Source organism: Glossina fuscipes, unplaced genomic scaffold (assembly GCF_014805625.2).
Source record: "Glossina fuscipes isolate IAEA_lab_2018 unplaced genomic scaffold, Yale_Gfus_2 0, whole genome shotgun sequence".
NCBI lineage: Eukaryota > Metazoa > Arthropoda > Insecta > Diptera > Glossinidae > Glossina > Glossina fuscipes.
In genome coordinates, this window is record NW_023998414.1 from 33,569,520 (window position 1) to 33,596,587 (window position 27,068).

The window sequence follows — 27,068 nt, forward strand, 5'->3', positions numbered from 1 at the left end:
CTCTCTATTACCATTCGTTTCTTTTTAGTTACCTTGATGGAGGCAATTCTAACGGTCAAGTAAAATATGTATGTACGTGTGTGTATATCAAAAATATTTTGAATCTTATTTTAATATAACTTTATATCTTAATTTACAGACTTGAAATATATATATACATATATATATATATATATATATATATATATATATCAAGTGTCAGTGTACGTATATAATAATTATACATAATACTTGTATATTTCTTAGAAAATTGATGTAAACGAAAAAAAAAAAGAAGAAACAGAAACAGAAAAATGAAACAACCACAAGAAAACAAACAAAGAAAAAATGATCAATTTCAGTCTCGCACACAAAAACTGCTACTACCTATTATTACTACTACTACTACTACTACTATCACTTTCAATGCTACTCTGCGGGTTATGATCTTCTCTTATCTTAACTTCTTTTAAAATATAGAAATCAAGAAATCCTTGCTACACACAAGAAAGATTAAATCATTTTTATGGATTTTTATGTAGATTATTCGCGTAAAGCTAAGGAGAGCTGTGAAATTAAAGTTGTATCAAGTCAGAATTCAACAAGTGTATTAATTAATGAAAGCAAATGAATGCAAAAGAATGAATGAATGAACGCAGCTAAATAGTAAATTTACAATTACAGGCTGAACACATTTCAAGATACATTAATTTGCGTAGGAAATGATGATAAAACATATTTTTTAAAAATTATTAAATATTTTGCTAGTTTTATATAATTTATTTTCGTATAATATATAATTCTGTTTAATATGTATCAATTGCCTTTGCTGTTGTTATTTTATCAAAATACGAATAAATAAACAATAATTCACGATTGAACTGAAAAAACATATTAGAATCTTTTTTTTTATTTATATTATATTGAGCAGTCACTCATATTTGAAGTAACTTTTTTTTTACGTTTGAGCCTCCGTCTTCAAAACAAACCACTCATTTTTTGGAGATATTTGCGAAAACAATCATACATACAATAAATGATCAAATACAAAATATAATAAAACAGAAAGGCAACGTTTGAATGCTTCCTTGGCGGTTATTATGTCAATAACGCCAAGAATTGTCATACGGAAAAAATCACCTAATTGACATTTTTGGGTCTGAAGTGTATTTCGTAAAATTTTCGGCTCAATTATATATATATACCAGGTCTTTTCGGCAGTGATTGTCGGCAATGATTTGTTTCACTGCGCTTTAAGAACTCACATTGGAGTGAGTTATTTTGTTTTAACACTTTATTCAGAAAGCAGTCAATGCGGCAGTCAATTTCGATTTCTAACATAATGTATTATGAAAACGAAAGTAACGAAAAACTAGGTAAAGATAATTTTTCGTTGACTGTTCTTTATTATTAGTATTAACTCTCCCACAGTTTGTAAATTACTGTATTTTGCGAATATTTTCATATTTTTACTGCGTCTGTTCTCTATCATCCATTGAATCCGGCTTTAGGAGAGCAGACATTCGTGTACTCTAGCTAAAATTAATGCTTAATGCTTCGAATTTAATCGGGCAAAGATACAAAAGTTAATATCATTTCTGCACGCTTACTTTCTATGCCCATCTTATCTATCAAAATACAAAATATGTACATAAATAAATAAATAAATAAATATTCGATTTAATTACCTATATCGATGCTTGCTTGCATTTCAAGCAAGCTTCTTTGTTGTATTGGCCATCAGAGTGTACGCAGGGGCTGGTTTGCGATTCGAGTTGTTAAGCTATCGTACGATACGAGCGCGGTTTGTGTTGATAGTACTTGGTCGCGTTCTCGTTGAGTTTGGCTTCTCGTTCGCTACATTTATGATAGAATATTTATGATATCATTGGCATATGTATAGGAAAAAAAATACAAAGAATAGGGAGAAAAATAAATAATTAAACAAATTAAATCGAATTTTTGCAAAAGAAATTATTAAAATTTTTGGAAATCATTATATAAAACAAAATTTAATAAATTGATGACATCATTGTTTATTTAAATTATCAAGATCTTTTTTTCTTCTAAGCTAACTTACACACTACTGAGAGCCATCAACTCAATTCGTTTTCGTCTCATTAACGAGAATTATCAACTTAAATGGCAAATTCGATATCAAATTTGCTCGACAACGAGAATCATAACCTGTCCCTCAGTTTTTACCGCCGTCAGCAATGCATAAATTTTAACAGCATTTTTCAGTGAATGTGGCTTTTTTTCTCTTTCATTTTTCACGTGTTTTGTGGACTTGAAAACCTACAAATTAGACTTTGCCGCCCCATAAAAACTCACTTTTCATTTGAACTTCCATAAATGGTGGGATCTAAAAAATATACCCATGTGATTCAAATTTCCTATGGTTAATTTTTGTGCCAAATTGCTTTGGAAGACCAATTTTCGCCTTGAAATTTTTAAAAGATGATTCCGTTTTTGTAGGAATGCTTATATGAGGTAAGGGTCAAAAAATTTCCAAATCCGTTCCAAATATTTGGGGTCAATTTAGAATGCGATTTTTGTCGACCACTGAGGTTTAAAGAAACTGATCAGCTCTTATCTTAATACCACTGGAAGGGAATTCGACGCTTCGATTTTAACACGCTAGAGACGAAACTTCTTTGTTGCTGATTGATTTCCACGATTTCAAACGTTAGAAAATTTTTTATGTAATGGGGCTGACTACCATTTTCTCTGTTGTCTTCTTTTTAATCTCTCTTTAGTATTTAATGGATTTCAGCCAACATTGTTAGTGGAAGAATGCTGCTCTAATTGGTTAAATTTATCTAATTTGGGAATGAGAAGCGAGTATCTTCGTTTCAATAAATTGCCTTCATTTCATGCAAAAATGCATTGTCTATCTTTCGAACTGAATTTACCGGCACATTTTAAATGCGAAAGGAAGGAAATGAGTTCAAATACTTATCTGGAAGGCAAAGACTTTCATTTCGGCTTTTGCAAGCGTTATTATAGTCAGTATTTTGTTTCGAATCTATTTATCATATTCTATATACATATATAAATGTTTTTTTTGTCACATTATTTATAAAATTCAAATAAAGAAAGCGATTAAAGCGCAAAAAAGAGAGCTAACATTAACATAAAATAAAAAGTTCGGACTTGAGTTCATTTTTGCAAAATAAATTTCGCTAATTTCAACGCAAATATAGGTAAAAGAAATAAAAAGAAAATTCCAACTTTCTTGGTAAAATTTAATTAAGGTCCATGAGTTTTTTCTTATCTTCCATAAATTTGCCATTTTCCGATATTTCGTTTAAAATAACACTTGCTTTTTGTTTACTATTGGCATGATTGTATTTCATATCATTTATACTGTTATACAGAATTGAAGCATAACAGTAATCATAGGTCAGCGTAGAGTTTCAATTTTGTGCATAACATTTGGCAACCTTGCAGGGGTAGCCGCTTTTCACTAGAATAAATAATCGGTTTTCTACGAGAGAAAAAAAAAAATAAGAAAAGAAAAACGTTGTGTAGCTAGTAGCCATAGGAAGAAAAAATTTGTGATTTTTTCTCTTACATTTTCCTCTGTATGCGGAAATTAAATTGGAAGCATTCTTTTTATAATAACTAAATTGCTACGAGATTAGAAAAAATTTTTTTTTAATTTATTACGAAAAAGCGACTGATGGAGATTATCGTGACATTAAGAAAAGCAATAGTGAAGCACAAGTAATACTGAAAAAAGACAACAAAATTTGCCTGGTGCATATAAATTCTCTTGCTTTAGGAAAGTAGATACTTGGCACGCCGTTGTCTACTTTATTGGCTGCTTTCGCTTCTTTGGTTTGTCAAGGCTGCTGTCACAGCGAATAAAGCAAAGGGAGTACACTTTAAAAATAATTTATAGTAAGGAGCACAATGTCATATCCACCCAGACCTCCAATGCCGCCTTATATAAATCCTTCAATACCGCCACCACACGTATGTTATAACTTTCAATTAAAAAATAAAATAACGTGTTAGATTTTATAATATTTAGATGTTGGGACCTATGGCCAATCCACCGCCGGTGCCGAGGGGATTTAGGAATTCAGCTACCATAAGTTCTCAGCCAACGGTATATCAAAGGCCCCCGGATCCTGCACCACAATTCAAGGGTCCCATAATTACAGTCTTCGTGGGTAAGTCCGCAAATAACTCATAAGAAAAGGACTAGTTATTGTATTTTATTTTATTTTAAAGGAAATATTAGTGAAAGAGTACCAGAAGCTTTAATAAAACGTATTTTAGCTACATGTGGTCCAGTGGTGAACTGGAAACGTGTTTCCACTTTTGGCTTTTGTGAATACGAGTATGATTATGAAATTATATTAGAACGTGTATCTAATCAAATTTTTTTATATTTAGCGGACCCATGGCTGGCATGCGTGCCGTACGTTTGCTTAGCGAAATTGAAATGGATGGTAAAAAATTGTTGGCTAAGGTTGATGCTAAAAATAAATTGCTCTTAGATAATTTCAAAGAGGAGGAACGCAAAAATGGAGCCCCCGAGGTAGTAGATGAAAAAAGTGATGATGAAGCTGCTTTGTCCTTAATGCACCAAATCATTGAGGAGCATAAGCATGAAATGGAAGAATTTGATCCTAATGTTCGGAATGATATGTATGGCGGAATACGTGGTGGAAAGATTAAGGGTGTTAGACCAGACGAAATTAAAGTTCCCAAAGTTTTGCATGAGACGAATCTTGAAGAAGAGAAACGTAATCTTATTAGTACTGAAATTGGCAAATTTAGGAAAAAAGCTGAAGCAGATGAGCATCGTAAGGAAAAGGAGAAAGAAAGGGAAAAGGAACGCGAAAGGGAGCACAAAGATAGCAAGGGTAGGGAACGCAAAAAGCAGCGTGGTAGTGACGGTGAACAAGGCTGGGATGTTGACGATCCAGACGCCGCGGAAGCTAACACTAATGGCTCGACACGCAAAGTTCAAATAGTTTCACCGACAGTATCGCCAGTACGTAAAGAAAAGGAACGTGATACTTCTAAGGAATCCCGACGTCGGCGTTCCCGATCGCGCTCCAAAACCCGAGATCGTGAACGTGAGTATCGTGAGCGCGAAAGAGAACGGGAACGTGAACGGGAAATGCGGGAGAAGGAACGCGAACGTGAACGGGAACGAGAAAGAGAACGTGAACGTGAGCGAGAAAGGGAAAGAGAACGTGAACGAGAGCGCGAACGTGAGCAGAGAGAACGCGAACGTGATAGGGAACGTGAGAGGTAAATTAGAGCTCTGCAAAAGTGTGAATGAACTAAACTTAAACAATTTTAGAGAGCGTGAGGAAAAAATTGTGCGTAATCTTAAAGATGTGCAACGTGAAAAAGAACTTGAGGAAGAACTGCGAGAACGCAAGAAGGCTGAAAAGAAAGCACGCGAAAAAGAGGATGCCTATCAAGAGCGTCTTTTAAATTGGGAGGCAAGAGAAAAGCGAAAAACCAAGGAATATGAAAAGGTTTAGAATTCTTTTTCCATACTTCGATAGCCTATTTACAAACTCTACTTTTCAGATACGTGTCAAAGAGAAATTAAAGCAAGAAGAGCGCGAAAAAGAAGCTAAACGTTTAAAAGAGTTCCTGGAAGACTACGATGATGAACGCGACGACGTCAAATATTACAAGTAAATTTGTCTTTTTTTACATTCATAAGAAGCTTTTGCAAAGAGTGTTGGCGACATACGGGTGGATAATGCTGTCCGTTTATTTAAAAATATTTGTACGGGGTATTGAAAACGTAAATAAGAAAAATGGCAAAGGAGGAATTGTCTTATAAGTCAATTATAAACTTCGTAGACAAACACATTAGTAATTTCTGAAATACTTAACTAAATCTGTATGAATAACATAAGACACTATATAAGAAAATGTGTGGACAGAAGGCACGAGGTCTGAAAAAAAACAACGTTAATATATTCGGACACCAAAGTAATATTTGAAGAAGTATGAATTGTAACTTCTGTAGAGTCCGTTGCGTAAATGCAGCCGTTAAGGGAAAAATACTGATCTACTCCATTTTTTTTTTTTTTTTTTTTTAAATATTACATTTTATGCTTCTAACTACAAGAATATATTTTTGCCTTTAGGGGCCGTGAACTACAACGGCGTTTAGGTGAACGCGTGCGCGAGGCCGATCTCGATGCCAAGGACCGCAATAAAGAACAAGAGGAATTGGAGGAATTGAAAAATAAAATTTTTAGCGGTGAGTTTGAGAATCCTACTCAGGAGTATGAGAGGGCCAAAAAAGAGCACGAAAAACTGTACAAACCTCAAATAATCATCGATGTTAACATGGAAAATATTCAACGGAAGGAACGTGAGCAGGAGCGTAATCGTGATAAAGTACAGGCTAATGCTAGTAAACACCATAACTCAGAGGAACTCTACGATGATGGCGGTGGTGGCGTTTGCGGCAATGATACGGGTGTCGGCTTAAGATCCATTAATAAGGCTCACTCAATTGAATCGATATCGAATGAGGATGACGATGCTTCAAGACATGACACCATATCGAACGCAAGCAGTCGTTACAGTCGGCAGGGTTCGGAATCCAGAGATTATATGACTGCTCGCGATGTTGAATCTATGTCACCGGCTACACCTCAAGGTTTCACTACATCCCATGCACAAAACGAAGCAGTTTCAACACCCCCGATTACTGGAACTACCGTAATCAGTTTAAATTTGGGAGCCAATGCTAAGAAGAAACGAATCGAATCCACTGCTGGCGTGTTTAATAATGACGAAGATAACGATGACGTGTCCAGTCCAAAAAAACGTAAACTAGTACCATTAGGTAAGCATATTACGTTGCGAATAATGTTTAATCTCACGATTTTAAAATTTAGATTACGACGACAACCATGGGTTAAAAATTACTTCCCATGCAAACTCCTCTGCAGTACATGCCAATGAGCGTCATGACGTTCCTTCTGTTGGAACTAGCGGGTCCACAGCGATCGTAGTGTCCGGTTCTAAGGGAGTTGGAGCTGGCAGTGCTACAGCCATTACAACCCCATCGAATTCCGCAACACCGATAACGAGCAACAAAACAAAACACAATAAAAACGATAGCTCTGCTGCAGCTGCCAATAGCACTACAGTAGATGCTGCAAACAATAATAAAAAGGATGATAGTAGTGGTACACGTGTGCATGATGAAAAACGCCGCCACATAAAAAGCATTATTGACAGGATACCAACTCAGAAGGAAGATCTCTTTAACTATAAACTTGATCGCAACGAAATCGATAATAATTTAATGGAAAGAAAGATACGACCGTGGATTAACAAAAAGATTATAGAGTACATAGGTGAACCTGAACCGACACTTGTCGATTTTATCTGCTCCAAAGTATTGGCTGGTAGTTCGCCGCAAAGCATTTTAGACGATGTTCAAATGGTAAGTGAATTGAATTACAAATCATTTAATTAGCTAAGGCCGCAAATTAAGCTTAAAAATATTTTACCTTTTTAGGTTCTTGACGAAGAGGCCGAAGTGTTTGTTGTGAAAATGTGGCGTTTACTCATCTATGAAGTGGATGCTAAAAAGATTGGTTTAGGTAAATAATAATGATAATAATTCTTATATTATTATTATGAACATGGCAAGAACAAAGAAAACATACAGAAGAAATGATTTTCAATTTGTTTGTTTTGTGTGCATACGTACGTCTATGTGTGTATGTTGAACTAAACATATAAAGTATCATAAAAATCAAATACAAACAGCAGTTCTACGATACAACTCCAATCTCTATAATTTAAACTTCTTTCTAAAAAAAAAAAAATAAATAAAAAAAAAAAAAACAAAAAGAAAATTGCAATATATTAAAAAATTTGAATTTGAAAAAATTGAAAATTTTTAAATAAATCTATTACAATTTCCAAGAATCGTACATATGAACGCAGCGTTAAAACCCTATAAGACACTTTGGGTAAGTTGTCACTAAATTCCTAAGTTAGTTATTTAACCTACACAGATATTTTTGGGACTACTTATTTTTCACGTTGTTTTCCAAAATGATTCAAGAAAAGCTCAGGTAAATAGATGAATTGTGAAAATAACTTAGGAAAACTCCAATGATAAGTATAAATAGATGATCAATCAGTCAATAAAGCGTCAGTTCGCGTAAATTGGACTAGTTGAATCTCTATTGCTGGACATATATACTCATATACCCTTTAGTGTTTTGATATTGATTCAAAGTCGGTCTCAAGATCTTCATGGTATATGTTCGGCTTAATTGCTAAAAGTGCGAATTGTTAATCATTTACATCTGGCGAAAGAGGTTATAAGAGCGATCTGGGATTCGAAAAATGTATCTTTGATATATTTTAAGTTTTCTCAAAGTACTAATTGCATTACTTTTGTATTTATTAATCAGGCGGTGCGAAAATCTCAACATCGAAGTAAGTCAAAACCGTTTGTTCCGTCGATCTCTTGAAATACAAAACTGTGTTCAGTTATCAATTTATTCACATAAACGTATGATATTAAATATACAAGATTTTAATTCGCTAAACATAATCCTATAATTAATTGAAGATATTAAAATGTAAGAATTTATCTTTACTCTTCTACCGTAAATACGTACATATAAACAATTAAAATGCGTTATATATTTAAAAAAGAAAAAAATTCTGTGTAGATACAAATTAGCACCTACAGGAAGAATCGACAACCTCACCTTCACTGACATTAAGCGTGTTATTATTATGTGTACGTTCGAAATGTTCTGATGAAACAATCTGCAAAAAAATAAAAATTTACTTCTTTTAATCTATTATACTAGGAGCTATAAGCGATTACTTTTTCAACAATATCGCGAAAAACATCTGCTACAAACTCGTCATTCTTCGCTGAAGTTTCCAGGAATAAAGAACGATGCTTGCGAGCAAACTTAACTCCTTCCTCCCGACTAACGGCTCGAACATTGTCAATTTTATTGCCCACTACAATGGTGGCAATGTTAGGATTATCACTATAATTCTCCAGTTCTGTAAACCAGGCTTCTAACTTCGCCAAGGATTCACGATTAGTTATATCGTAAACTAATATTGCACCTAACGCCTTACGATAAAAGCTAGGTGTCAAACTGCGAAATCGTTCTGCTCCAGCAGTATCCCATAAAGCTAATTTATAATCAACCCCATCAATATTCATTGTTTTACTTTTGAAGTCCATACCAATTGTGACGTCATGATATTCATCAAATTTATTCTCCACAAAACGACGTATTAAGCTGAAAATATGAAAAGCTATAAATTATGACAATCTTTATAAACTGAGCTATTAATTGCCTAGATTTTCCCACACCGCTTTCACCAATCACCAAAAGTTTTATAGCCTTATCATTTAACATTTCTGATTACACTCTCTGATGTTCAAGATGCAAAAATTATTGCCGAAGAAGAATACAGTGTTTAGAAAAATATTCAGTTTATTAATATGACTAAAGAAGCGTTCATTCGTAACTATAGACATGTAAAAAACAGCTGGTGAAATTTATCGATAAATATATGACAACTTGAGTATGGCAATCATACACAATGGGATAAAAACTTTATTGCAGAACTACCAGGTATACTAAAGAAATGAGAAACGGAAATGTTTATTTATTCTAATTTTTGATTTGCGGTGTGGGCAAGTAACCGCTCTTAAATTTAAACGACAGTAAAAGTAAATGCTGTTCGTTTTATTGTTTTTAACGAAATTCATTATTAATATAAAAAAACAGGATACTTGCATATATTACTTAGCAACTCTGCGTTATGTGGTGTTTGATGCTTGATAATAAATAAGTAGAAACAAATCAAAATAAAAATGAATTGAGTGTAGGATAAAGAAAATTCCTTGCAGTATTGTTATGAAACGATCTGCGGTTTAATTATCGAAACTATTAGTTCGAGATAATTTTTCTTTATTTTTAATTCCTAATTAAAATTGTTTTACATTCGAGAATGAGCAATTTTTGGTTATGGCAACATTGTCTTTAACGTCGCTTTGTCTATACGTATAGAACTTTACAATCAAGTTTGTTTTCAATTGAATATATTTTATTTTGCAATTTTTCTTTGTATCTCACGTGGCCATAAATAAATAAAACGTACATAAGCAGTTTCACAAAGAATGTATTGTGATATTAGTATGTATATACAAAAGGAACATAAATAACAGAAAATATATATTAGATAAAAGGTAAAAGAGAATATAAGAACTTCCTTAACGATATTTGCAATATTAACAATGATAATAAAAAAATCTGTTTTATCATGTGTCAGCTTCAAACCATCTAAAGGATGTTTATAATTACGACTAGTTAATTATTGAAAAAAAAAAAAAAAAAAAAAAAAAAAATAGGAAATGAATTAAAAAATAAAGCGCATAACTAGATATCGCTGCCTGTTACTGTTTGTGCGCGCTTGTTTACCCCGACCTGATTGAATCATTGATTGACTCCAGCGTTGTCGTTAATAAATGTTTAATAAACTACAAAAGGAGTAAAAACAACTGCGACAGCGTTAACCAGCCATAACATTAGCTATAATATAATATCCCAACACGACTACAGACATACAAAACATACATATATATAATAATACATATATATATATACATTTACAAACAAACGTGCATTCGTGTAAGTGTGAATATGCACATTATGTATATATATATTGAATTGTATATATCATGTATATGTTTATTACCACCAGTAAACTCATTAAGTAAATGAAGTAATACACAGCCAGGCTACATAAAGCAACACACACATATAATACACATACAACAGACATCCATTGTTATTACAGCAAATATGTTAAAGTAAGAAACATTACGTATAAGCAACAGGCGAATCAATACAAAGAAACGCCGATTTACTAGAGAGGAGTTAAGTAAAGCAGCAAACTTTATTGCTCAGTCGTCAAGTAATAATCGTCGCGGTAAGATCGATTCGGTGTAAGTAATAGGTCTGTGTTTGATGTGTGTGCCTTAACAAAATAGTTCTTCCTCGACACAAAGTAAGGAAAAAAGCAAAGTCAAAAGGCAACCACATAAATAACTATTAAAGCAAAGCCTATCTATAACCGAGTTTCTTTGTTTGCCTTTGCAGTTATTGCGAGAATTAAATAAAGAAAAAGAAAAAGGAGAGTAGCATGGAACAGCAAAGCGAAAAACATGTTCAAGAATAAACAGTAGAACATTTAGTAAAGAAAATTGTAACGAGAATACAAAAGAAGACGACGGTCGTCTTTTAAATATGGTCGAGAAAACAACAACGATAACAGAAAAGAAGAAACACAGGCCAAGAGAAGAGAAAGAATAAAGAGTCAAACGCCAACTATAAGTAACTCGAAGCTTTTTCAAAACACAACGAATCAAAACAATCAACAAATACGTAGAGTAAAGTAGAAAATAATAAAAAATATATTTAATGTGTATTAGGTTTGTTGTCGATTCTTGTGTGTCCGCTCGTGCAACAACAATTCCGAACAGCGACAACGCTTTAATAATAACTCAGTGATTTCGGTGTGGTAGTCAAGTTTTTAATTTTCTTGTCGTAGCGGCTGGCCTTTCAGTCCTTAAAATTTATTTAAGCTATTCGATGATCTTTGCATTCTTTGCCTGGCTTGCTCTTAACTCCAGCACAGAAAGCAATTTGAATAGTGGTGTTAAAAATTTTGCCTCCGTTTCTTTAAACCCGGATTTCTTAAAACGAACAAGAAAAGTAAAGTAAAAAAAAAAACGACAGGCAGCAAAATCAAAAAAACTGAGTTAACAAGCAAAAGTAATCAAATTCAATTAAGCAGTCGGTGATTGTGGAAGAAAATTTTTTAAACAATTTTTAAACTTGAAAACTAAGAGAAATAATAACATAAAAAATATAATAAAGAAAAATTTTTGTGTGAACTTCATTTTCATCTATCTATGCCCTCACGTCGTCATCCAATGAGCAACGAGAACATTTGATACGTAATTTAAAAAATTGCAAAAAAAAAAAAAAAAAATTGCAAAAAACCAAAAAATAGAAGAAACTTCTAGCCGGCTCTGTTTGTGCCCGCCCCCTCCCCCACCCCTCTCCCAACCGCATTTACGCAGCATCAGCGCTATCGTCACATTTAATTACTATTTTTTTTAGCAGTTTTTACACGCATTGGAGAGCGGATTGTGCGGCAACAGCCTGTTGTATGTTCTGAAAATGTCTACAGCTATCGTACAAAAGAATACTGCGAGCGCGACAACAACAAATACCAACAACATCATATACTTTGACTGCGGCGACATTTTTGCAGCGGTAAGTCTCTCCTTTATATTCTTTCACTTGTATACGCATACAAAGTACTTTAATTTATTACTTTTTCTCACATGTGTGCAAAATTTGCAAGTAAAACAATCTAAAAAGTTATTATGCGTGTGAAGGTTAGTGCTTTTACATTAAATATGCTGAGAAAGGGCGTACGTAGTACGGAAAACTACGGGCATTTTCTTCCGGAGCGATTAACATTTTTTTTTTTTGTTCTACCTTTCGATCAACTGGAATTACAACTACGGTTAAGAATGGGGGGAGGAGGGAGATATATGCAAATAAAGTTGATATCATAAATTTGATAGTTTTGATAGATATTCTTTCGAATGATGTTTAAAGATTACTTTTACAAATACAACGTTGATATGTGCACAAGACCGTGCACTACGATTGAGTGCTTGGTATATTGACATAGACAGAATGCTAAAACCTGAAATACGGTATATATCGGTGTGATTATAATACTAAATGTTCGAATATGAAACCGTTAATTGGCTTGGCCCATCTTAATTCGATATCCCAAGAAAAAAAAAAAAAGATAAAATCGTCAACGTAAACGTTTCCATTTTGCAGCCGCTACGACAATTTCGCTTCAAAGCTTACAAAATATTTTTATTTACTTGAAGAAGAAGAAATCTCCTAATTCTCATATAGAGCAGATAAATATAGCTATTTGCGTTTGACTCCCGCTTGATTTATTTGATATATGGATAGGATTTCAGTCAGCGTTAAGATTTTTAGTAAATTTCTTTACAGGTGGTTTTTGTTATTTTTTTTGAAATTATTTCTAAAATAGGATTTTAGTAAATTCCTTTTTAACGGTATATATGTAGTAGCGTTAATTACAAAAGGGATAGATTGGGGATTCATGATGATGTTTATTAATTTCTAAAGTTATTTATGATTAACATAATTAGCTTAATTTAATATTTTTATTTGTTTAAAAGCTTGTCGATCCAAATTTGAAGTTACAATGCTACCAACTTTGTAAATAAAACACTGCAACGCAATTATATTATTATTAAGCGAATACGTAAATATACGTAACGTTCCCGTGGGAAAAAGTTCGATAACATTAAAATAAACCCAATTGTCTACCGTTTTTTTTTTTTTTAATTTTTTTTACTTTTTGACTTCTTGTTAACGTAAATACGTAGTCAAATCGAAACGAAGCGAACGAAAAATTAATTTTTCTTACCATAAATATCCGATGTCCATTGTTTATTCGATTATAATTTAATGCAATTTGAATCCATAATGAAGTGTATTAAACATGATTTATGATTTTTATAATATTTCCGTCAATATATTTAAAAAAAATTCAAAAAGATTTTTGTTTATATCCGTGTACTCAGCTTGCGTTGAAACAGAAGACAGTATGCAATATCGATCGCATCCTTTATCCTTACAAATATTCAAGATATATGAACATATGTAATATACTCGCTCGAATGACGTCAAAATGTTACAAAGACTGTAAAATCTCGTTATGGAAATCTGTTCTTATGCATATGAAATTTTCAATCCATTAAATTGTTATATTTCCAATTTTTTATAGTAATTTTACTTTTTATTGGAAAGCTATTTTGTCGCAACCGTTTATATTACATACATACTTACGGGTGTGTAGGTGATAGATTCGTAAGCCATTATATTTATTTATAGCTTTGTGATTATAATGCTAAGAGGTTACGTACGGTTTCGAGTCGTTTTGATCATGTGCGTGAACTGTCAATCTCTTTGTTTTTTTTTTCTTTTTAAATGGAAACTCATGTTTATAGAGAAAATTCATGTAATTTGGATAAAACCCAAATTCAGATTCTCATTCCGTCGTCTATGTTATGTTAAAACAAATTGAAAGTGTTTCATTCCATTGGAAAACAGTAAAAAGAAAAAAAACCTGCCGCAATATATTTTATAATTAAAACTGAAACCCCGGCATTACGATTTTAACTTATCTGAAGCTGTTGCTATTGTTGTCGGTTTGATAATTCTAAGAAAATTAAACACGTTCTCGTTCCCCTCTCACACTCACCATCCATCTCTTTCACCATTTGCCTCCTTCTCTCTCTCTTTCTCTCTCTCTCTCTCTCTCTCTCTCTCTCTCTCTCTCTCTCTCTTTTCACTATTGAAAATGTTTGTATACTACTAGAGGAGGCTGTTCTTGTTGTGCTCATGCAGTGCGCTGGTAAAGTTGAAAAAAAATTTTATTTTTTTTATTTTTTTGTTTTTTTCTCAAAGCTTATCAGAATTAGCGCAATTTATATGTTAATCTTTTGACGAAACAGGTTATGTTTATTGTTGCTGGTGTATTTATATTATGGTCGTTTGTATTATTTTTGTTTTAATCTCAGTTGATACTCCAAGTTCCGGGTTGGATATACATATGTTTGAGTTTTCTTCTTATTGCTTATTTATTAATAAATTAATTGAATGAATATCTTAAATGAATTTTTCGATTGAAAAAAAAAAAAATAATAATAAAGAAGCGAAATACGAATACGTAAATATCTGTCTATTGAAAAAAATTAATAAGCTATTGCATAATCTAATCGTGGGGCAGTGTGCGACTGTGAATCGAAATCGTCCGTTCTATAGTCGATCAGAAGGGGAATAAACCTTATGCAAATTAATAAATGAATTTTTTAAATTTATCCACAATTTGGCCAAAGCTATTATGCAAGAAAGCGTTTATAACTTCAGATATGAGTCGCGTGCTGTATCAGTCCCAAAATTATGAAGAACAATAGGTGGCTAAAACTAAACATGAATAGATCGACGTTATGGCTGTACCATCGGAAATATCCAAAGACCGATTGCGTTAGATTTCGCTTAAATTAGCAAAACGATTTTCGTTAGATTCACGCGCCATTTTATCCTTAATAAATAAAATCCTGAAGTAACCTTTCAAACAATGCTATGTGAGATAACTCTACTTTGTAGTACTTCTCTAGTTAGGCATTGTTATATTGCGTTATAACTTTCGTGTTGATAGATTTTCAGATATCTTGTATACAAATGTCTCTATTCCTGTCATAATAAACCGATTGATTAGTCCGTGCGGGCTGATCGCAACGTTCGGCTTTGTGTAGACGCTTGAATTCCACGACACTAAATCTTGGAACCATTTCTTCTTACTGTTGTTTTTCCCACTAATCCCACTCTCCATTTTCGGAAAGGTTTATTACACTGAATTTGGTTAATTCTATTTATTAATGCACAAAAAAAAAATATACTACTGAGCCCAGTCGCCCAGTCGTGCCTAAAAGTGCTAAATCACTAAAAGACTTTGGCGAATTCTGACTGCGATAGCCTATAGGATGACTCGTCATATATTGTTGTTATGAGTGCGTTTTTCTGCAATAAATTCTTATCTTGTATCTTTCATTTTTACTTTCGCATTTTATCATCGATCCTGGTCACTATATTATTATCATTAATGGATCTCAAATGATTATTCGATGAGAAAACTTGTATTTCTTATCATTCGTCGCTTCGTAATATTTAGAAGTCTTCTTCTTCTTTTAATTGAAGTCAAAATTTGAGAGGTTTCTTGGGAATTTGTACCATGCAGCGCTTCGCCTAATAAAATCCTTTATTTATTTTCGTGACAAAATATGAAAAATTATAACTTGTTGCATGTTTAGGCAGGATTCAAGAAAGTAAACCTACGTTTAGTTTAATTTTAATACAATTAATATTGAAAATCAAGTTTGGTGGTCATAAAGTGTAAAAGAAGACACTGTTGTTATGCACAGAATTTCCTTCCATAGGGAGGGAAGGTGTTCAAAAAATTAGTCAGCCCGCGCCTACTCTATCTAAATTTTTCACTTTAAGTATAATGATGACTTTTTCAAAAGCTTTTTTTTTGTTGTATGGAAAATGATCGCAAAAATGGTTTGATTTAGCTTCGAAGGACAGGCAGCATTTTTGATGTTGTCCCAATTTTCCGACTTTTAGGCTAAACACAAAAGTACATGTAGAGGTTAGCAGTCGCTAGATTTAGAAAATTATTCCTAATCGATCGGATTTTGTAATGAAAGATGATGGCTATAACGTCAAGTTCGATTTTGTATTTCAACATGCATGTGTTGTATTACAAATGGTGTAAGATGTATAAAAACGAAATCCGATAAGAATTTATTATTTTGTTGATGTTCCGGCAAACAGTGTCTCTCCGTTCAGGTGGAAAACTTGGGTGAAAGGCAGCAGTCGGCGATGATTTTTACAGAGGCTAACTGTAAATCTACTCTAATTGTTTATATCAAAAACTTGATGTATAATGTTATTATAAGACAATTGATGATTACCTTATACCATAATTGAATACAATTGATAGAAAAGTCGATTTTTCATAAGCCGGCCCGGATTTGCATTCCATGTATTATTAACATGCGGTGTATATTGCGGTTTAAAGATCGCATATATGTATATAATTTTTCATTTCATTTATTAATTTATTTATTTATGTTTTTTTTTATTATTTTAATGTATTAGACGTTGTTCATCTTTTGACGTCAGTAAACTTTTGTTATTGACATTTTAAAGTCACGTAAAGGGTTTACCGTGTACGTTGCTTATTGTTGTTTCTATCTTTTTCTTTTCTTATCTCTCTCTCTCTCTTTCTTTCTTTCTGTCTGTCTTGCGCGCTCTCGCCCTCTCTCCTTTCATTTATTCTAGCCTAGCTCAGAGATAATAAATTTTTTTTAAAATAATTTTTTTCTTATTCCGAGTTATAAGTGTTTTTTTCTCCTCTCTTCTCTCACCAAAAATACGATAATAATTATCATTTTCTTTTCTTATGGTTTAAGTAAAATAACACTTGTTTATAACGTCACTTTTATGTGAGTATTTTGCAGTGGCTTTTGTTGTTGCTGTATATAAATTGGAAAAAAAAAAAAAAAAAAAAAAAAAAATTTTTATAAAAAAAAATAAACAAAAATTTAATAAAATTTTTAGTTTTTTCGTTTAGTATTTTACACAGAAAAACCTCTTGCGTAGAGCCGTTAAACGTGTTTTTTTGTTTTTTCTTCTTGCAACTGTTTTTTAAATTCATTTCAAAAAATTTTCGAGTATTTATTAGCGAAAAATGAAATAAAATAAATAGAAAATTAAATTTTGTATTTGAATTTGTGGGAAGTGGACTAAGGAAAACCAGTTCGGCGAACCGATTGAGGCAAATAGCAAGAAAGTCGTCAGCAAGTGTTGTATAATCGATTAGGCAAAGTCATTAAAAAAATATGCTAAGAATTGAAAAACACCGATCTCTAAGGTGCAATCCCGCGTCAATCAATTGCTGTGTATTTCAAAACCACAAAACCACGTTTCGTGTTCGTTTTCCTCCTCTCTTTGTTTTTTTTTTTTTATATTTTTATTTATTTATTTATTTATTTTGTTTCGTTGTTTTATAGATCGAGTCGTAGTAAATTGAGAAAATAATTTGTTTTAAGCAAATGTTTCAAAAAAAAAAAAAAAATAAAAAAAAAATACGATTTCTCTTGGGAGGACGTGTTCCTAATAACAACTTCTTATGGGCGATTTCTAGTTGTTGTTACTTAGATTGTAAATGATAATTGAGTGACAGATGCGGATTGCGGAGGGGGTGGTGCAACTGTACAATTGTGCGAAATTCAAGCCGGTTGTCGTTAAAGCATTTCAAAGGACTAATAATGACTTTGCGCTCAATATTTAATGCAATTTCTCGAATGGAAAGGCAGACTTCATAAGATTCGTAGATGAGGGGCCTCACACCTCAATTATTTCCGATAGCCATGTAGTGTTATGTTAAATTATCTTTAATTACAGTGTTTTTGTAATCTACGCCCGTTATTTTCTTGAGATGCGTATATGATGGGTTGCAAAAAAAAAAACAATACGCATATGACTTGGATGACAAGGTTCGTTCGACAAGCATTTCCATAGATACTATTTCACACCAGATTTGAAAGCATCCGTCAATTTGATGAGTTTATAATTTCAAGATCGAAAATTCCGCATAACGAATTATATACATACATATATATATATATATATTTTTTTTTTTCTCTGCGACACGCCCATTTTGCTATTTCTAAATGTGCTCTATATATAATTATTTTTACTGAAATCTGTCAAATTGGCGGGAAGTTTTGTGAATTGTCACAATCGGAAACTGAGGTTTGGCTACGCATACTCCTTGATCGATTAGGTTAAATGGGTCAGTTGTTCACGTGCACACTAACAAATTTAGAAAAAAGTGATACAATTTCTTTGAATATTCGGATAAGCTACTATTATACCACATCCTGTGTCTACCTTTCTTGAGTGATTTCCACAAGCTTCCATAAACGGTACACTCGATCGACTTCTCAACTCTTTCCAGCATTCACTTTCTCAAACAATACACATTCTTCACATATTACGGTAATTTTTATCCCCGTAGTTGCGAGAATTTTTTTTTAAATCGCCTCCGTTCTTACCAAATTTTTGCTGTTATTCCTTCTTGGAAATTCCATATCTTTGAGGTTAATTTTTATTTATTTTCCTAGGCAAAATTCACTGTTGACTTGACTATTTATTGGTCGCATCAGATCAGAGTTGTATGCTAAGCTTAAGAAAATAATAAAATAGGGGATGAAAGATTTAGATCACGACGACACGACTATAGTCGCATTGAATTATGTACATTTTCAAAATACTTCCGCCTCTTAAATGTTTCGCTGCATAATTTCATCGTTTATTTTATTTGTAAAATAAATTTTCTTGAATATGTTGTACAACAAAAAATCGTTCCTTGTTAATAGCAGTTTATGAAGTTTCTGCCTAGATTCCGTCGGTATCCTACTACTAAACTGAAACATGTTTACCCGGCATATAATGGAAATATATTTTTGTGAGAGCCGATACGAAAAATCTCTTACGGCCACCCACACCAACCCAATTCATCGACCAAGCACTACTGGCAATAATATCACACACACCGAGTATATATTTTCCAATAAGATATCTAACATCGCATATCCAATGCTAGACCGAATACATATATATATATATATTTATATATTTTGTTTCCTTTCTGATCTTTCGGAGGCATCATAGTCTAGCGGTATTGCTTTCAGTATTGCTGCTTGTGGTTTTTATAGAGAATAGGTTGCCAGCGATTTGCGAGATTACTGCCGTAATTTGTAAGCAGCAGGCTTATCTTGTATATGAAAGTCGTCTTAAGCTGACTATACGATAGCAATTACAGGTTTGTCTCCAAATTGACCAAAGCACTTTGTCCGTCCTGTAGGTCTGTGTTAAAGGAGAATAAAGCAACATAATCTGAAGTATGCTTTCCAACTCGTTAGATATGCTTAAGCTTATGCTGATATAACATATGGGAAATATTATGCACTAAAATAAGATTTTTACTGAGACTGAGAAATGCAGGAATATACCTGATTAGCTTGACGAAGCAACAATGGCCCGGGACGGTCCAAACGATGAGAACTACCACTACCCAATAAGCAGTCAATTTATACAGATACAAGTGCGTTTTATTTAAGGCTTTCTTCGTTTCCGTTAGTTTTTGACCAAGTGAGCCCGTAAGGTTGCTTGAGCCGAAAGTATACTTTACTCATCCGTAAAAATGTGAGAGAACAAATCGCCTCTCCTTTTCATATACATATATATAGTTTGGAGTTAATTTAGTCAATGCGTTTGCACATATGTTCACCTTTCGACAATAGCGAGCGATATCGTCATCACGAGCATATTCTGGGTTTACAATGTCATTACACTTTCTCGATTCCTTGCACGCTTGGGCTTTATAGATACGAAAAGCATATTGTACGCGAAGAAATTGTTTACGCTAGTTTACGTCTAGTAAACTTCTCCTCATGCCGGTTAATGTAACGGACAAATGTTATGATGTAAACCGTTCATCGTCGCCTATTAAAGAAAATAAGCTGAGTATAATTGAATATATCATCGAATTGGTCAATCAAGCCATGCCGTCAGAAGTGTCCTGTCCTGAATATATATAATGCATATATATATATATATAATGTATGCCGAAGAGTTTTTATATAGCGATTAGCATAAGCTTTTTTAAATAATCGCAACAATTTTATTCGTTTAACATTTGTGAGAAACTTATTCTCGCTCTCTCCGTTCCTTAGTATGTGCGTGCGTGTGTGTGTGTGTGTGTGTGTGTGTGTGCTGTTAATGAAGTGTAAATTACAAAAAGTAATTTCTAGATTTTAACCGCATTGCACTGAAAAAAGGCAAAAAAAATGTAAATAAAAATTCTAAAGAATATATGAATGGAAATTAAAGACGACGGGTCAACTGTACAGTAGAAGATCGTTTAAAATAATTGCTAAAGCAATTCGGATGAAAGAAAGAAGAAGATTGCAGCAGCAATGAAAGTATGCTATGCTATGCTATGCTCTGCTATGGTATGCTATGCTATGGTATGGTATGGTAGCGAAGATGGAAAAATTGCAAAAAAACTTTCTATTCAGCAGATATATGCAATTTTTGAGGATTTGACGAAAAAGCCCCCGAAAAAATTGTTATATTCAGATTTCAGACAAAAGGAAAGAGAAAGAATCTGTTAATTATGTGTAGGATATGTAAAAATGGAAAAAATATGGAATGGAGACGAAATTTGCTGAAAGGAAATCACTGAGTCGTTCGAAGGGATTAGGATGGAATTGTGGCGACATGTTTCAGTTACCATTAATGAATCGCGTCGGGGATATGTCAATTTTTTTCGGCATGTTATATATGTAATATAATGTAATAATAATTGTTGTTATTAATTGTATTGGGCGATTATGTAAGAAAAATTAGTAATAAAAACAAGATGACGTGTAGCCGGAGGGAGAAATGACATTTCTCAGGATATCAATAGGGGGGGAGGAGAGCAAAGGGTAAATGGTAAGGTGATGATCATCATTAAAAACTTATTTTTAATTGATTTTCATGAAAATTGTGCCTGGAATGATCTTGAAATAATTCTTTAAAAAGCAAGGCATTGATGTTGTTGTTGTTGTCCTCTCGCCAGGCAAAACGCATACCTATAGAAAAATATATTTTCTGACTATACATAATCTTTGTAGTATATAGATAAGTTTTATATATATATATATATATATATATATATATATAAGTGAGGGAAATTGTGAAGAGGATAACGCTTCGCAGACTTGAGGAAAGAATTCATAGCGTTTTATTGTGAAGAAGATGTGATATCAAACTTAGTCACACACACACACACACACACACACACACACACACACAGAGACACACAAATTATTGGTTGCTTTTCGTTTTGGAATTTTCGTTATTCAACACTGTCGTATCAATTGCGCTGATTAAGTCTGAATCAAACGCGTTTGGATAATGCACATAAGTGAGTGAGGTAATGCATCCAGAATTGATTGAGAGGAAAATACCTGTCTTCTATCGCGACAATGTCATGCCAGATCACACATATATCATACCGCGCGGTCATTGACTCATTTGTTTTTAAAAAATGGAAGAAAAAAATCACTTTTTCGTTTAGCTTAAGTCAAGAGTATAGTAGCAGATTGTATCAATATTTTGGGCAACTGGTCGGTACTAGGTCGGTCCAGCGACACATGTGCAAACATACGTTTCGATCGATTGTTAAAAAAGCCAATATAAAAATTGTGTTAAAAGCGGATCCTTCATCGGCAGATGAGTTGTCAAGGGAGAGATGGAATTTGATAAGCGAAGATAATACTTCTTTACATATATTCGCGCGTTCACTATTGCATTTTGTAATGACGCAGAGAATAGAATTTCTTATCCTTTTTTTTTTTGTTGCATACAACTTTTTTATAAATAGCATCAAAATGATTAGCGATGCAAGTTAAATAACGAAATGAAGGTATATTTCACTTAAGACGAGTCTTAAACCTCACTCGATCATCTTATAAAACTTTTCAAAGAAATTTCAATTAAACCAACCATCATCCTTCTCAACAGTTAGCCGCCCATGATTAGCCTGCGTTACGGATTAGTAATATTCGATTTTCAAGCAATTTACGCTCCTCCCTCTCTTTCCGTCTTCTTAACTTGTTTGCCAATGCCATAAAGAATAAAGAGATCGGTCTTCAAAAAATTACTGCATTTAGTTAGTTCACAGGTAGATTTTGTGATGAGAGTGACACAATTCTTTTTTGCTTTGCTAAGGACTGGTCCATAATTTCGCGCAACGACCTTGTGAAATAAAGATTGCATCGACAAGTCTAAGAAAGCCAATGGCTGATGCCAATAAAGCATGGTCTTGTCCACATTGGACACTATTTAAATTAACGTTGACACGTTCACTCTACATACCTTTGACCAGCTCACAATGAACCATTGCATTACATACCACAGCACTGCCATACATTCGACCACGATTCTAGATCCCATGTGGAGGCATTCCTACGTTTCTCATGGATGATGGAGGTATATGTCCAACAACTTCGATTGTCTTTTGAGTCTCGCCCTGTAAAATAGCTTGTGATGCGTTTATGTATAAATAGGTTTTGCACAGAGCTAATAAAAGCATGCCCACCGATCAAATAAGTCGTTCAGTTTATTAATTACTTTTATTACACTATTAATGCGGCTAACACGGCTCTTTCAGGATTCTCATCCGTTCATCCTGAGGTTGCCGTTTTCCGGCTCAACACACTGCCGTAACAACTTCTCGCTTTTTAGAGAGAAGTTGTCTCTCTCTCTCTCTCTTTCTCTCTCTCTAGCCGTGTCTATATCATGTGCTATGGGTATCCTCTGAGTGCCTGCTTCAAGTTTATTAGTTCTTTACAAAAAGCAATCTCATATGTTATCCTATACACGTTACTCCCGATACATCATTGGACGACTCTAGTGTTTATAAAGGAACTAAAGAAGGAGGAAAGGAACATTAAGTCGAAAAAAATAAGAACTAAATCGAAGATAAACTTCGTTGCTCTTTTTCAGGTGCGCTCAAAAATTGATTTATATATATTTATATATATATATATATATAAATGTTAATTTATATATACGTTTGCTTGATTGCTTTTTGCACATCTGTGACCTTTTCTCTTAAATCGTTTGATTTTTAAAAAACCAACTAAGCAACAATCATAACGAACAATTACAATGGTGAGCACTTTGTACGTACATACATTTAAGGCAGCAAGAGCAGTCATCGTATAGATAAAAACAAGCAGACAGACTAACTAAACCAAGTTTTTGGTTGGCTGAGTAGCGCGACGTAGTTAAAAATGTTATCTGAAACGAAACAACTCAAGATATTGTCTTGTGTCTTAATATCCGCATATGTAGAAATTTATATACATGATTACGCTTGTGTGTGTACGTTATGTATCTGTCCACGCATATTGATTTTTACAATTTATATATATACATGTATATATGCGTATATATATATATATGCATACATCGACTAGAAAAATAAAATGGTCCAATGGGTCACTAATGAACGAACCCATACAATTAATAATACATACAGATGTGTATGCTGTTTGCCATGTTTCCTATTTTTTTTTTTTGTTTTGTTTTTTTTCGTTTTTTTTTTTCTCTTGCTCTCTATTGTATTTTGTAAGCATTTCTTGGAAATGGAATTACGTAAAAAATGTAATGGTTATCGGAGAAGAAAGATGTGAGAAAACAAAAAAAAAAAAAAAAAAAAGGAAAATAAAAAAAATATAAGCAAAAGAAAGTGTATATATATATATGTGCAACAAAAAAAAAAAAAAAAGAAAAAAAAAAGTAGTTTATAAATGATTGCATATATATTTATATATACACATATAAAGATCAGGATTGGCTCCTATAACAGCTCTTATAAACGTAATAAATTTTCATTTGAAATATTTCTTCGTGTAACGTTTTTCAATCGGCGCTGCTGCTGCTGCTGCTGCTGTTATTGCTGCTATTGCTGGTGTTGCTGGTGTTGCTGCTTTACTTGCTTATGCTTATCTCTCTTTCTCTTGTTTTCCTTAGTTTTTTTTATTTTTTTATTTTATTTTTTTTGTTGCTTTAAATTTAAGTGGCTGTCCAGAAAGTAAAAGTAAATTTATTAAATGGGTTATTCAAACTCAAACTACATTAATGTTATTATTATTATTATTATTGTTGTTGTTGTTGTTGTTGTTGTTGTTGTTGTTGTTGTACATGTTGTATCGGTTCACCAAAAACAAAAATACTGGAAACATTTCATTATAAATGATATCAAGTGTGTATTTAACTCTCTAACACTTCCTCAATACAGATGTATATAATTGTTTTGTTGAATGCTTTGTGTGTGTGTGTGTTCAACTCTTTTTCGGCATTCATTTATTTATGATTTTTTTTTTATTTTTCTTTCATGAAAATTTTACATCCTGTATGTTGCACAACTGCCTGCCTGACCATTTATCAATAGTAGTGGTTGGTAGTAATAGTAACGGTATATAAACAATTTTTCAACTTCAAATCGTTCCGACTCTAATATACTTACGATCTATTTAAAAAATTGCTCGTCGTTTTCCTTTAAGCCTATATGAACCGAACACACTGCCCCGCCAAGAGAAATCCACTATCAATATGCTATCACACGCTTATATAGGACGTTTAAGATATGAAATACGAAAATTATAAACGATTAGGAGCGATTATCAGAAAAAAAAAAAAAAAACTATTTTATAATATTGAGGGAACGGGGACATTTTTTTCACTATTTTTATGCGAATACCAGATAATTATCCATAAAATTCTTTTCATTGCATCTATTGTTCTTCATAAACGTCAACGAGATCAACGAGAAGTCCCGCCCCCGAAGACAAAGGCCGTACCATTTAACCGTTTAGAAATCTGTTTTTTTGGAACCGGGAACAAACGAAAATGTTGATGCGGCTACCCGAACAATATATGATGATCTGTAGAACAGTTCTCGGGTATAATATTAAAATGTCATAACATGCTTGTATAGTGTGCCAAAAGTCGCCCATATCGAAAATGTTTTTCATACGGAGACGACGAAACTTAAAATTCATAAATATTTTCTATGCAAAATTTGCGTATGTCAATCGAAAAACGTGAAAGATTTTAATCACGAAAGAAGAGAGGAACCAATGCATGCAGTCAGTTATTATTAAACAGACAGACAGACAGACAGATGCTCTTTACTTTTGCTGATGATAAAAACTTCCAAGCGCTGATCACATTTGATCCAACTTTTGGTAGTGTACGCTATCGATCAGTCAGTCTTACTTAAGAAAACATTAGATTAGACATTTTTCATTTTTTCTAATACAACCGGTAATTACAATATAGTGTGTGTAAGTGAAAAGCGATGATCTGATCGCCGCCTATTATACTATAAAGATACAATGATTATTTTAAAAATTGTTTAGGAATATAACTGTTACTACTGATCTTGATTCCTCTTAAACTATATTAAAGAAAAAAATATATTTACTCTCTATAGAAGAGTAGTAGGTATCGAAATGTTGTTGTGTTGCATTCGTAGCGCTCTTGCTATATGGAAGTTTCGACATATATACAACGTATCACCCAAAAATAATGAAATAGTTGTGATTTTTTTGTTTTTAAATATTAGTTGAAAATTTTTGCCTGTGGTTGTTCGTTGTTCGTTGTTGTTGTTGTTGTTGTTGTCGTCGTCGTCGTCGTCGTTTTCGTCGTTGTCGTGCTAGTGTTGCCGCTACTGCTATTATTATTGTTTCGCTATATATACCGCACACACATGCATACACATGCACACACACAAACACTGTGTATTTGCAAATAAATAAAAAATGCATATAAATTCCATTTCCTGCCATTGCGATAACAACACAAACGCATCTCTTCTCTGTTGCACACAACTCAAATACTTTTTCTTCTGATTGTGCTTAACTCACTCACACCGTCCAAACATTGAAAATATATTAATTTTGTCATCCCGTATGAAACACTTGCGCGCACATGAAAGTGCCCCAAAAGCCTGATTAAACCACACTCTTCATTTCTTCATTGTTCCATTCACTACTCACCGTTATATATATATATAGGCATTTTCTTAACATTGAATTATTTCCGTAGATACTTTGAAAATGGGCGTGGCTGAAGCAAAATATTTTCAGTATTGCGTTCCCCAAATCGATTAGCCTCAACTTTTATGCGGCATGTGTTCGAAAGTCGTTGCATAATGAAAACTCTTTTTTTCTTTTTTCTTTTTTTTTCAATTTTTATTTTATATTTTCAACTCCACAAACGACGACTATACAACACACAGCATAACTAATTTCTCGTTGTCAACGACAACAATGTGAAATGTATAAAACAACAACAACAACAACAACAACAATTTAAAAGTTGAAACTAAATAGCGAGACACACACATAAAAAGGCATAGCAGCCAGCCACTCAATGATTTAAGCGCAAGGAAAGACGAAGTAAAGAAAATATTAAAAGAAAGAAAGAAAAAAAAAAGAAAAAAAAAAAGGAATGGAATATTCATTTCATTTGGTCGGTCTCCGTTGGTCGTTTAACTAAAGAGACATTTTTCTTATGTTTTTTTTTTTTTTTTCAATTCTTTTTTTCTTTTGTAATTTTTTCAAATGAAAATAAAACTGATAAAAAAGTATATATGTTACGTACGGAATGAAGAGGATGATGGCGTGGACAAGAATAACAACAACAACAACAACAACAACAACAACAACAACAACAACAACAACAACAACAACAACAACAACAACA

At 33.0% G+C, this 27,068-nt stretch overlaps 4 protein-coding genes and 1 long non-coding RNA gene across 8 annotated transcripts in view; 4 read left to right on the forward strand and 1 right to left on the reverse strand.

The window, feature by feature from the left end:
* The window catches only part of LOC119644910 (putative uncharacterized protein DDB_G0271606), a 33,319-nt gene extending 32,586 nt beyond the window's left edge, over window positions 1–733 (forward strand). Inside the window, exon 14 of the mRNA XM_038044654.1 lies at window positions 460–733. Within this exon, the coding sequence (XP_037900582.1) occupies window positions 460–521 (62 nt within the window). The 3' untranslated portion in view covers window positions 522–733. The remainder of the gene's footprint in view (window positions 1–459) is intronic.
* Window positions 734–1,435: 702 nt separating this feature from the next.
* On the reverse strand, window positions 1,436–9,503 carry LOC119639590 (ras-related protein Rab-18A). 3 transcript variants are annotated; one of them, XR_005247557.1, is made up of 5 exons: window positions 9,331–9,503; window positions 8,840–9,272; window positions 8,718–8,778; window positions 1,668–1,836; window positions 1,438–1,607 (listed from the first exon to the last, which is right to left on the reverse strand). XR_005247557.1 is itself a non-coding variant. In XM_038037078.1 (4 exons), the coding sequence occupies exons 1-4, from the start codon at window positions 9,390–9,392 to the stop codon at window positions 1,763–1,765; spliced, it is 630 nt and encodes a 209-aa protein (XP_037893006.1). In that variant the 5' UTR covers window positions 9,393–9,503; the 3' UTR covers window positions 1,436–1,762. The 3 variants fall into 3 exon arrangements, 2 of the variants coding, with proteins under 2 accessions (XP_037893006.1, XP_037892993.1); XM_038037078.1 differs by having other exon boundaries at window positions 1,436–1,836; XM_038037065.1 differs by lacking the exons at window positions 1,438–1,607; window positions 1,668–1,836 and adding an exon at window positions 7,650–7,802.
* Window positions 3,489–7,644, forward strand: LOC119639585 (RNA-binding protein 25). Its single transcript, XM_038037051.1, has 10 exons — window positions 3,489–3,708; window positions 3,767–3,960; window positions 4,019–4,160; window positions 4,222–4,330; window positions 4,387–5,253; window positions 5,306–5,486; window positions 5,542–5,651; window positions 6,114–6,823; window positions 6,876–7,429; window positions 7,505–7,644. The coding sequence occupies exons 2-10, from the start codon at window positions 3,898–3,900 to the stop codon at window positions 7,595–7,597; spliced, it is 2,829 nt and encodes a 942-aa protein (XP_037892979.1). The 5' UTR covers window positions 3,489–3,708; window positions 3,767–3,897; the 3' UTR covers window positions 7,598–7,644.
* A 521-nt stretch (window positions 9,504–10,024) lies between the features above and the next one.
* LOC119637396 lies at window positions 10,025–11,816 on the forward strand. The gene is made up of 2 exons (XR_005247248.1): window positions 10,025–10,228; window positions 11,142–11,816. It is a non-coding gene; the product is annotated as an uncharacterized LOC119637396 (long non-coding RNA).
* Window positions 11,817–11,858: 42 nt separating this feature from the next.
* Window positions 11,859–27,068, forward strand: part of LOC119642182 (protein TIS11) — a 68,626-nt gene continuing 53,416 nt past the window's right edge. For both annotated transcript variants that reach the window (XM_038041199.1, XM_038041191.1), the window contains exon 1: window positions 11,859–12,323. In XM_038041199.1, the coding sequence (XP_037897127.1) occupies window positions 12,228–12,323 (96 nt within the window). In that variant the 5' untranslated portion in view covers window positions 11,859–12,227. The remainder of the gene's footprint in view (window positions 12,324–27,068) is intronic.

Bases quoted from the DNA above. Each gene is read 5' to 3' on its own strand.
- LOC119639585 (XM_038037051.1), top strand. From the start codon at position 3,898: ATGTCATATCCACCCAGACCTCCAATGCCGCCTTATATAAATCCTTCA. The intron at 5,652-6,113 runs GTAAATTTGTCT...TTTTGCCTTTAG, and splicing joins GACGACGTCAAATATTACAA to GGGCCGTGAACTACAACGGC. The intron at 7,430-7,504 runs GTAAGTGAATTG...TTACCTTTTTAG, and splicing joins TTTTAGACGATGTTCAAATG to GTTCTTGACGAAGAGGCCGA.
- LOC119639590 (XM_038037065.1), bottom strand. From the start codon at position 9,392: ATGTTAAATGATAAGGCTATAAAACTTTTGGTGATTGGTGAAAGCGGT. The intron at 9,273-9,330 runs GCAATTAATAGC...TCATATTTTCAG, and splicing joins AGCGGTGTGGGAAAATCTAG to CTTAATACGTCGTTTTGTGG. The intron at 8,779-8,839 runs GTAATCGCTTAT...ATTTTTTTGCAG, and splicing joins TTCGCGATATTGTTGAAAAA to ATTGTTTCATCAGAACATTT.